The following is a 10,301-nucleotide window of genomic DNA, read 5'->3' on the forward strand; positions in this document are numbered from 1 at the left end:
GTGTGAGAAAGCTCTGTTACTGGAGCAGAGCCATTGGCACAGCGAGACTTCCATCTTCTGGTTCCTCCCAGCTAATTAAATTAGCTCTCGTTTCCCTTTCAGCAATAAGATGCTGAGATGTAAGCCAACAAAAGGCTGGCCGAGAACACACGGCTCAACTGTGTGTGGAGGCACAACCAGAATAAAGAGCGCTGGAAGCCTAGCTAGTGCTCTCGGGCGCAGTTGAGCCTGTCTGGGGCAGCAAGCTACTTAACATTGGTCTCTACTGCAAGGCCACGGGGGGGGATCCGCAGTCTTCCACCTGTGTCTGTCTCAGTGCCTCTCGCTGTTAGCTCTTTGATGACTGGCTGAGTCAGAGAGGTGATGCACTAGCAGTGTGAAGCCGGCCAGCCTATCGGACAACAATCCAACATTGCAGCCCCTGCTGAAAACCTGTTCGAAATTCCTCCAGCGCATGCAATAGAATTAATATTGCAACCATAACAGGGGAAGCCAGACTTCTAATGTGCTTCATTAGGAGTGTGTGCATGTGGTTTGATGAAATTCCAATAACCCAAACTGTTTCAAATTCTGCCAAAGACATGTGTGTTCTGGTTACAAACTGATTAAGAAAACAGGTTGTCAGGGCCTTTAAAGTTGGCCCAGAATGCTGCACTTTAATCCTGAACATTCTTCCAATTAATCCTGTTTCTCCCTCTGTGGTAGAGGGAGCCTCACGTCCTTGACTAAGAACGTGTATCATGCACATTCACAAACTAATGTCGATGAATTGTGATGTTTTTCCCCTGTTGGACCTTGCGTTTGTAGCTTTCCCCACGGTGCATGGCTCGTATCCTCCTTCTCTGTGAATGCTTCAGCTGATGATGGATTGTCAGTGTGGCTGCACATTTATTGATGTTCTGTTGCGTCATTACCTCATCGTGGTGCAGTATTGTTTGCTCTTTGCATCCTGTGACACAGTTGCCTCACTGATGTCGCATGTCCACCTTGTAGAACCTCTGTCTCCCTGATTGTTTCACACATTAGTCGTGCCGTCAAGGCACCACGTGCTTAGGGTGGATCAAGCTTCATTTAGGCATTATGAGAATAGATGTTGAGCAGCTGCTTGTTACCTACACGACTTGTGCGGCAGCTTAACTGTCGATCAGTCTCATCTCATCCATACATCCTAATCTAGTTGCTGTCCACCGTTAATGCCGACTTCAAGCTTATGCTCTCCACCATCACCCCCCCCCCCCCCCCCCCCCCCCGAGGGTTGATATGACGTTTACACAATACCCTACTAATGGCAAACTAAAACCATTGACTCTGCTACGCCACTAACCTTTCCATCTTGCTGACCTTCCCCCTCTATACAAGTTGTTTGTCCTCTCTCTTTGACTTTAGCCGCTCTCGTCACGCCACGGGCAAATTGGACCCTTTATGCTTTTAGCATTTCATTTAGCCTTACAGGAATACAATGTGACCTAGTTGCTATAAACATGCAACAGTATCAACCTATTGCAAACATAGTGCTGTATGGCAACGTGTACATGTAAGCTCTAAGGTCTATTTTGTATTCAGTGCAGGCATGCTTAGCTATTAGCATGCCACACGTCGTTAATATGACTGACTAATGAAAGACACCAAGCGATGACGACCTCAACTAGACTAACTAATGTTAGCTTTGATGTGATTGGCTCGTGCACAGGAAGCTAGCAGCGGCAGTAAAGCTGGCCCAGTCCACCCAGGCCAATGGCACCCTGAAGGTCTCTAACCACCCCTCCCAGTCCTCTCATCCCTCCAGCCTCTTCCCACAATGGTAATCACCCACCACCAGGAAAACGCAGAGTTAAACTATTTAAAGGGTCTTTGGCTACCGAAAACGGTTCCTAATGCTAGTGATATGTGTTAATTGATAGCTTGAGATTCTACTATAACAACGCTGCGGTTTAGATGAATACATTTTTGCTCTTTGTATATTCATCATCGATGTGACCACCTTGTGTTTCCATGTTACAGACCGTAACTGCGTTCTCAGCATGTTCCTCCTCATACCTTTGGTGTTTGGTGTAATTTGTATTCGTCTGTGTCCTCCCGTGTGTTAAGAGACTCCCAATAACAGCATGTCCTTGGGACATGGATGCTTTTAATATTTAGCCTCCTCTTAAAATAGAGATTGTTTGCCTGCAGTTTAGAGGTGCATTTACTGCAGCATTTCTTTGAAGTATTGGATCAAACTGCTGATCCCTGCTGATGCATCCAGGATGGCGTCATCTGGAGGGGAAGGTCACCGGCACGCTCGCTCCCAAACAATGCCCATCATCAGGAGCAAGAATGCGCTCACCAACCCAAAGCTGCTGCAGATGATGGAGACAGGTAACACTCACACACACGCACACACACGCACACATTTGACTGAGATGAATATTAAGTAACTGATATGGATTTGAGCTATTGATATCCTGTCCTGTTTCTAGACGGGAATATTCAAGATGGGGACACGCTGAGTCCCACAGACATCGAGGCAAACCTGTCCACAGAGGTGGCCCTCACTGTGCTGGATGTACTGGAGCTCTTTGTTCACCATCACAAGGTCTTTGGTCCTTTCATAGTTTACAACCTGAAACTACAGTTCACACCACAAACACCTACTGTTTGTGTCATCTATTTTATGTTGTTAAGAGGAATCTATTTCCATGTATAGTAAGTGTATCTTGTATTGGCTTCTGGATTTCATAGTAACGAGGATTATACATCACACAATAGTGGTGTACTCAAAAATAAATTAAATATAAAGTCACATTCTGTCTTTCTAACTCTGTAATTAGTTCATATCACAGTTTAATTTCTGTGGTCTTGATAAAACCAACACAACAATCTACATGTTTTTGTCCACCTTGAATTTTTCATAGACGAGTTGCATTGTGGGTAATTTCCGTGCACATTTTAAAGCCAAGCTAATGCTACTCTGCTGCCACCTGGTGCCTGCTCCTCTTTTTCTTTATTTTATTTTCTTGTCAAAAAACCTTTCAGATGAAACATGAAAGTAAAATATATTTTCTGCCTTTTGTCCTCTGACATCCATCTACACAGAAGCAGCTGCTGCTGGATGAAGGACAAAACGCACTGATGAAGAAGGTGCTGGACACCTACTTGCTCTTCTTTCAGATCAACCAATCAACCGCCACTCTACGGCACGTCTTTGCTGGACTCAGGCTCTTTGTGCAAAAGGTCCAGCGAGATTCATGTAAACATACAACATCTACGGGAGGAGTTGTGTCGTTTTTCCTCATGTGTGATTGCGTCTTCGTCTCTCTCTCTCCATGTAGTTCCCCAGTGCGTTCTTCCAGGGAAAGGCAGACCTGTGTGGCTGTCTGTGCTATGAAATCCTCAAGTGCTGTAATCATCGCTCCAGCTCCACCCAGACGGAGGCGGCCGCCTTGCTGTATTTTTTCATGAGAAAAAACTTTGAATTCACCAAGGGAAAGTCTATAGTCCGCTCCCATCTGCAGGTCAGTGAGACCGTGACTATTTCATTTATCATTATTTCTCTTTTTTTATTGTGACATGTCCTCACCGCACACGTCTCATTCCAAATCAGGTGATCAAGGCAGTGAGCCAGTTGATAGCGGATGCCGGCATTGGTGGCTCGAGGTTTCAGCAGTCCCTCGCTATCATTAACAACTTCGCCAACGGAGATGCACCGCTCAAGGTATAGACGTTTTATTATAATCAATCATGATCAACAATATTTTTATCTATTTTTGTTCTTGCTTATAAAAATGTAATGATGCCAACACGTTGTCTGCAGAACACTCCGTTCCCCGCTGAGGTGAAGGACCTGACCAAACGGATCCGAACGGTTCTGATGGCCACAGCACAAATGAAGGAGCATGAGAAGGATCCAGAGATGCTGGTGGATCTCCAATACAGTTTGGCTAACTCCTACGCCAGCACCCCTGAGCTTCGGTGCACCTGGCTGGAGAGCATGGCGAAGGTTCACGGCCGCAACGGCGATCTCTCAGAGGTTCGAAATGGGTTCGGGGGTCCAGGGGTCGGTCTTCTGAGACTTCAAAAAGTGAATTTGTTTGTAATGTGTGATTTTACCGTCATCAGGCTGCCATGTGCTACATCCACATCTCAGCTCTGATCGCTGAATCGCTGAAGAGGAGAGGTTGGTGCACACACATACTGCCGCTTTAACTTGTAACTTTGCATGTGTTTACGTATATCTTGACTGGCTGTTTGTGCATCTTTGCGGACATGAAAAGTCTGATCACCGCCATCTTTTATCAATCGGCAAATCACTCTTTCTCTCTGCTAACGTGGTCATCTCAACTCTAAATAACTTCTAGCACCACTCCACCTCATCGTGGGGGTTGATATGCCTGAAAGTGAACACGCCACCGACTTTAGTGTGCTTTTGTGAGGTCGGGATGAATTAGTAACGAATGAAGATGGATTCCCATTTTGCCAATTCTATGTAGAGATGTGTCTTTGCATCCCAACACCATTCTTTTCCATGACTTCTAGTAGAAGTAGCGATTGATGTCTGCCCATTTAGCTGTGCTGCATGTTCCTCTATCTGCAAGTATTTGAGTTATCCCACGTGCTTCCTCATAGGCTCCAGCATGAGCCCATCTTTTGCTGTACGTGTCTGTAATCTTTTCGCATGCACTCTACATGCCGAGCCAGTGTGCCAATAGCTAGCATGGCGTGCCAGCAGCTCGGCTGATCCTTGTCCTTGTCCTTGTCCTTGAGCGTAAGCAAGTGCCCCATGTAAACCCTCGTCCTCCTCCTCCTCCCCTCCTACCAAACAGGCTACTGGAGAGCTGACAAGGCCAGGATGTCCAGTGTGTCCCCTGAAGAAAGCCCTGTCTTTAACTGTAGCTCCTTACTAACTGCCTCCCGAGATCAAGACAGTGAGTGTGTGCGCCTGGGGCCTGCTGGGTGGTGGGGATGTGAGTTCAGAAGATCAGGATGGAGAGGAGTGTGTGTGTGTGTGTGTGTGTGTGTGTGTGTGTGTGTGTGTGTGTGTGTGCGCTGACACACTTTAACCTCTCGCCACTGGGTGCCAGGTTTTGATATTGAAGGGGAATTAGGTACCAGATTAAATCCGCACCACTCCGGTGTTGAATAAGGTTTCCACACTGTCTTATAGCACACTGATCAATATTTAAATGGCTGCGGTTCTTTCCTTCATGGTGATTGTGTCCGGTTATAACTAATTAGCCTCGTTGTTGGACCTTCACTGTTCACTCACGTCTCGCGGGACAGCTCCACTAAGGTTTGATATGAAACACGCCCCATTTGAAGTTTTGGTCTGCTAAAATGGTACAAGTTTTGAGGAATGCTTGATCTTGAAATCATTTTTACGTTTTTCATTATGATAAAAACCATTTTTATATGTTAACTTTCACTTCCTTGAAATCCCAGCGTCGTTTTCTATGGGCTGGGCGGCGTTTTTGTGCATCAGCCCCAATGTGAAGGAGGAGGGTGCCATGAAAGAAGACACTGGCACACAAGACACGCCCTACACTGAAGTGAGTGTTGGCCTTCAAACCCTAAAACACATTGTAAATCCACTCTTGTTGGCTTTGCAAACGACCCAGGTCCCTTTTTAGCACGTTACGTAGCATTCAATGACGAGAACCATTATTGCGAGTCGCGCAACATCCCTGTGTTACTCTCTAACATCCTTCCCTCCCGACCTGCGTAGGACACTCTGGTCGAGCAGCTGGAGTTGTGTGTGGACTACCTGTGGAAATCAGAGAGACACGAGCTCATCGCTGACATCAACAAACCCGTGATTGCTGTTTTTGAGAAGAGAAGGGATTTTAAGGTAACCTTCAGCCGCGTTACACTTTTTTGTCAATGTGCACGCTGAGTTGGACCTGACACGCGTGTTGTGTGCGTGACCACAGAGGCTGTCGGAGCTGTACTACGACATCCACCGCTCCTACCTAAAGGTGACCGAGGTGGTGAACTCCGAAAAGAGGCTCTTCGGGCGCTACTACCGCGTAGCTTTCTACGGACAGGTGGGCGACTCTCTCTTACTGAAGAACGCACACACGTGCGCGGGAACCTCTGGATGAAAAGTAACTGAGACTCAACCGCTGACCGATTTGATTGACTTCATTTGGGAAAAATGAAAAAATGTTAGTGCCACAATAATAAAGGTCTTAATGTCTCGTGTAGGCCTTTGCAAAACTACAACTCGGAAAAAACAACTCGCCAACGTTTTTTTTGTTTCTTGGTAATACAAATAAAATGAATCAAAGGCAAACAGCTTCTAGCTGCTACGGCCGAGCTGGTAGTCTCCGCTGTGAAGATCTGTGTGATCGCTGTGAAAAAAAAAGTGATAAAATATAAAGCTATATGCCACCATATATATATATATATATATATATATATATATATATATATATATATATATATATATATATATTTTTTTTAATTATTATATTGTTATTTCGTAGAACTAATTCTTCAGAATTGGTTAACGCATATTTGATACAGATAACAGTGGGTTTTTGAACAGCTTTCTCAGTGAAGAAGGCTTCTTTTTTACGGACCTGGATCCTTGACACGGATGCCTATATGCTAATGAGGGGATAATTATTCCACGCAGCAATTCTAGAGAGTTTTAAACTCTGATGAGAATGGAAATCCTTTCATTGTTGGAAAAAGGAAGGACAGAGTTACTCTTTATTTACTGAGTCAGTGTCCTTAATCTTCCGTCTGCTCTTTTCTTCCTTTACAAAAAAATAAATTCTATATCAAGATTGTGGTAAGTTCTGTATGTCTTTGATTTGCATTTTTCCTCAGTGCTTAACCACTTTGACCTCTCTTCTCCTTCTACCACTATTAACATCTGCTGCTCTTACCCTGTTAAGCCGATTGTTTCAAGCTTGCCGTGGTCCATTTTACTTCCCTTAATCTCCAACGAAGACGTTGTTACCTCCCCAAACTTTAAGAAGACCCGTTGTCCAAAAGCCACCGTGGACGGGAAAATAACTACTTAATAAACCACAATCACCTTTTGCTTTAAAATATGACCTCTGAACTCTCCCATCCGGAGCAATAACAGCGACACGTTGAGTTGTTCTAACGCGTGTTACACGTACACAAATGGTTTTGGGACATGGTAAACTCTTGTTGCATGATTACAAACACCCATACGTTGAGGCGGCAGCGTTAACCAGCGTGTTTGTGTGTTCCCGGTAGGGTTTTTTTGAGGAAGAGGAGAGTAAAGAGTTCATCTACAAAGAGCCGAAGCTGACAGGGCTGTCGGAGATTTCCCAGAGATTACTCAAACTGTACTCCGACAAGTTCGGAGCCGATAACGTCAAAATGATCCAGGACTCCAATAAGGTTGGTGGCCGGAATTATTTGCCTAGCTGTCGTTATAACCAGTTATTGGGGAAAGTGTGGACATTCACTATTGCTTGCTTAACGTTCTTTACAAACAGGTCAACCCAAAAGACTTGGACCCCAAGTTTGCGTACATCCAGGTGACGTACGTGGTGCCCTACTTCGACGAGAAAGAACAACAGGACAAAAGGACGGACTTTGAGAGGCACCACAACATCAACCGCTTCGTATTCGAAACGCCGTTCACCCTGTCTGGAAAGAAGCACGGCGATGTGGAGGAGCAGTGCAAGAGACGCACTATACTGACCAGTAAGTATTTGTTTTCCCCCGTTTCCCCCGTGCAAAACAAAACCGAGAACATGTAGAACATGTCTTTAAAATGTGAGCCCTTAAAAACCGAGCGGTCTAAAGCGTAAAGGTGGATTGTTATTTGTCTCCAAACAGCCAGCTCCAGTTTCCCCTACCTGAAGAAGCGTATCCAGGTGGTGGAGCAGCAGAGCACAGAAATGAACCCGATTGAGGTGGCCATCGATGAGATGTCACACAAAGTCTCTGAGCTCAACCAGCTCTGCAACATGGAGGAGGTGGACATGATCCGGCTGCAGCTGAAGCTGCAGGGCAGTGTCAGCGTCAAGGTGGGGAGTCCTCTAGAGAAAATACAGGGTTGTGGTTCAAATGGGTTTTCTTTGTTTTGTCTCACCCGAGTCTCCCTTTGGCAGGTTAACGCAGGGCCTATGGCTTACGCCAGGGCCTTTTTAGAAGAGAAGAATGCCAAGAAATACCCGGACAACCAGGTCAAACTTCTCAAGGAGATCTTCAGGTGGGACGTTGTTTCTTTGTGCAAAGACCTGTGGATTACTGTAGACTTTAGGAGTGTGTAGAAAATAAGCGCAAACCCATTGTATAAATAGCAGCCTCTACAGTCTTTGTCAACGTTTCCTTTTGGAGAGAGAATAAAAACATACTCGGATGGTTGAACGTTCAATTGCGCGATTATGATCACCAAGACTTTGTTTGGCCCCTACAGGCAGTTTGCAGACGCCTGCGGTCAGGCGCTGGACGTGAATGAGCGTCTGATCAAGGAGGACCAGCTGGAGTACCAAGAGGAGATGAGAGCTCACTACCGGGACATGCTGACGGAGCTGTCTGGCGTCATGAACGAACAGGTCTCACTGCACACTGACCCATGAGTGTCCAGGCTTGTTATTACCACATTGTTTGCCATTAAGCGCTTCATCAATCTCATGTGAATCCGCTTCTGTTTTTACTTCACCGTTTCATCTACTTCTTTTCCAACTTTTCATTGCAGCTACAAAAAAGTGTTCTTGCTGCCAGTAGCTCCTCTCTCTCTAACAGCTCTCTGTCCGCTCTTTCTAAGACCGGTATGTCACGTCATCAAATTCCCTCTCATAAAAGACGTTGTCACCTTGCTACTTGCTGAAAACCACTTCACCTCCCTCCCGTTTGTCAGCCAATCGATCCCAAAATCTCCATCCTTAATCGCCATGTGAGTTTTCATGTTCCAACGCTCTGTCTTCTCGCCGTTGTCCAGATTCCTCACACAAGACAACCAGGAACGGAACGGCACAGCGCCTATTGAACGGCCACTAAGACTCAAGAAATCCTTCTTTCTTTTGTTTTGTTTTTTGCCACGGAGGACATTTATTTTGGGGCTTCGGAGTTCCCGTTCGAGCCCCAGAAGGGGGGCTCATTTGCTTGCTTTGGACTGTAGTTGCATCCTGCTGCAAGAAGAAGAAGAAGAAGAAGAAGAAGCAGCAGGTTAGTGGAACTGTGACCGGTGGGGAGTGTAGAGAAAACAAGGAGAAGTGTGTAGACTGTGGTCGTGGTAGTCGTGGTGCTGTTGTTGAACGTTGAACTGCAGTAGAGGCCAGGCTGCTGGACTGTTAGCTACCGTTTGTTTTTGTTTTTTAGAGACTCGATCCACGAGTCGTATGGATTTTCCCCCGACCCGCCGACTGATTCATCCGCTTACACGCACACCGACAGATGCCCTCACGGTGCACATGCCGACATGTACACATGCACACAACCGCCCAACATGCGCCTTCTCTCAACAAGCCAGTCCCTTTAGAGAGCAGTGACCTTACTGAGCTCGAGGTGCGTTCAGCTGCGTGCGTCTTAACATGTAGCGTTTTGATGACAGTTTCTCTGTGGAATATCGTTAGACTTCAAGCTATTTTAGGAGATCTTGTGAGATTACTAATGTGGAAAAAAACAAAACATTTTTTTTTTTTTTTAAACTACCAAAGCATCTGAAGAGTTGAACGCACCTCCAGTTCTTGTTTGAATGTAGAGCAGCTTCACATTGCTACTTTTTATCCTCGCTAACGTTCTGGAAATATCAGCTTGCCAATTTTCAAATGGAAACAAAAACAAAGTATGTTTTGTAACATTTTTATGATTGAGATTGCATTGTTACTGTTATTATTTCTCTGTACTGTTTTGAATTGTAAATAAGAAATATTAATATTTAAAACGTTTGAACGCTTCTTTTTATAAAATATACAATATATAAATATTTGTTTAGCTGAATTTTAAAAAAGAACAAAAACTAAAGTTTTATGTATAACATTTAAATAAAATTTTGTTAATGTCCAAAATTCCTGATTATACTACATCACTTCATCCACATGTCAGTGTACCATTCTTTCATAAGGACATTGCACTTCACCCTCTCACTGTAGTTTATGTTGCTCACTATGTTAATTGCATTGATCCAGGTTGGAGTTTGGTAAAATAACTTTTTGAAATGAAATTGAGTGCAGCTATGCAGCAGCACCTCACAGGTCAAGGTTCACCAGCGATGCCAAACTGTATAGTACATTTCCAGCTCTCAGTTAAACATGAGCTGGATTATATTGTTTCTGAAGAAACAACACAAGAATAAGTTTATATATGCTTTGGTCCTACGTTGCGGAGAAAGA

At 44.8% G+C, this 10,301-nt stretch overlaps 1 protein-coding gene across 12 annotated transcripts in view; it reads left to right on the forward strand.

The window, feature by feature from the left end:
- Positions 1–9,977, forward strand: part of dock10 (dedicator of cytokinesis 10) — a 49,335-nt gene extending 39,358 nt beyond the window's left edge. For 5 of the 12 annotated variants that reach the window (XM_078104663.1, XM_078104671.1, XM_040198106.2 and 2 more), the window contains 19 exons: positions 1,691–1,801; positions 2,246–2,358; positions 2,460–2,575; positions 3,076–3,213; positions 3,312–3,494; positions 3,584–3,694; positions 3,794–4,009; positions 4,099–4,156; positions 4,803–4,904; positions 5,419–5,525; positions 5,702–5,824; positions 5,907–6,020; positions 7,210–7,356; positions 7,455–7,665; positions 7,801–7,991; positions 8,076–8,176; positions 8,384–8,522; positions 8,666–8,738; positions 8,909–9,977. In XM_078104663.1, the coding sequence (XP_077960789.1) occupies positions 1,691–1,801; positions 2,246–2,358; positions 2,460–2,575; positions 3,076–3,213; positions 3,312–3,494; positions 3,584–3,694; positions 3,794–4,009; positions 4,099–4,156; positions 4,803–4,904; positions 5,419–5,525; positions 5,702–5,824; positions 5,907–6,020; positions 7,210–7,356; positions 7,455–7,665; positions 7,801–7,991; positions 8,076–8,176; positions 8,384–8,522; positions 8,666–8,738; positions 8,909–8,967 (2,413 nt within the window). In that variant the 3' untranslated portion in view covers positions 8,968–9,977. The remainder of the gene's footprint in view (positions 1–1,690; positions 1,802–2,245; positions 2,359–2,459; positions 2,576–3,075; positions 3,214–3,311; positions 3,495–3,583; positions 3,695–3,793; positions 4,010–4,098; positions 4,157–4,802; positions 4,905–5,418; positions 5,526–5,701; positions 5,825–5,906; positions 6,021–7,209; positions 7,357–7,454; positions 7,666–7,800; positions 7,992–8,075; positions 8,177–8,383; positions 8,523–8,665; positions 8,739–8,908) is intronic. The other 7 variants (XM_078104668.1, XM_078104692.1, XM_078104684.1 and 4 more) reach the window with 5 other exon arrangements.
- The last annotated feature ends 324 nt before the right edge of the window (positions 9,978–10,301 follow it).

Source organism: Gasterosteus aculeatus, chromosome 1 (genome assembly GCF_964276395.1).
Source record: "Gasterosteus aculeatus chromosome 1, fGasAcu3.hap1.1, whole genome shotgun sequence".
Taxonomy (NCBI): Eukaryota; Metazoa; Chordata; class Actinopteri; order Perciformes; family Gasterosteidae; genus Gasterosteus; species Gasterosteus aculeatus.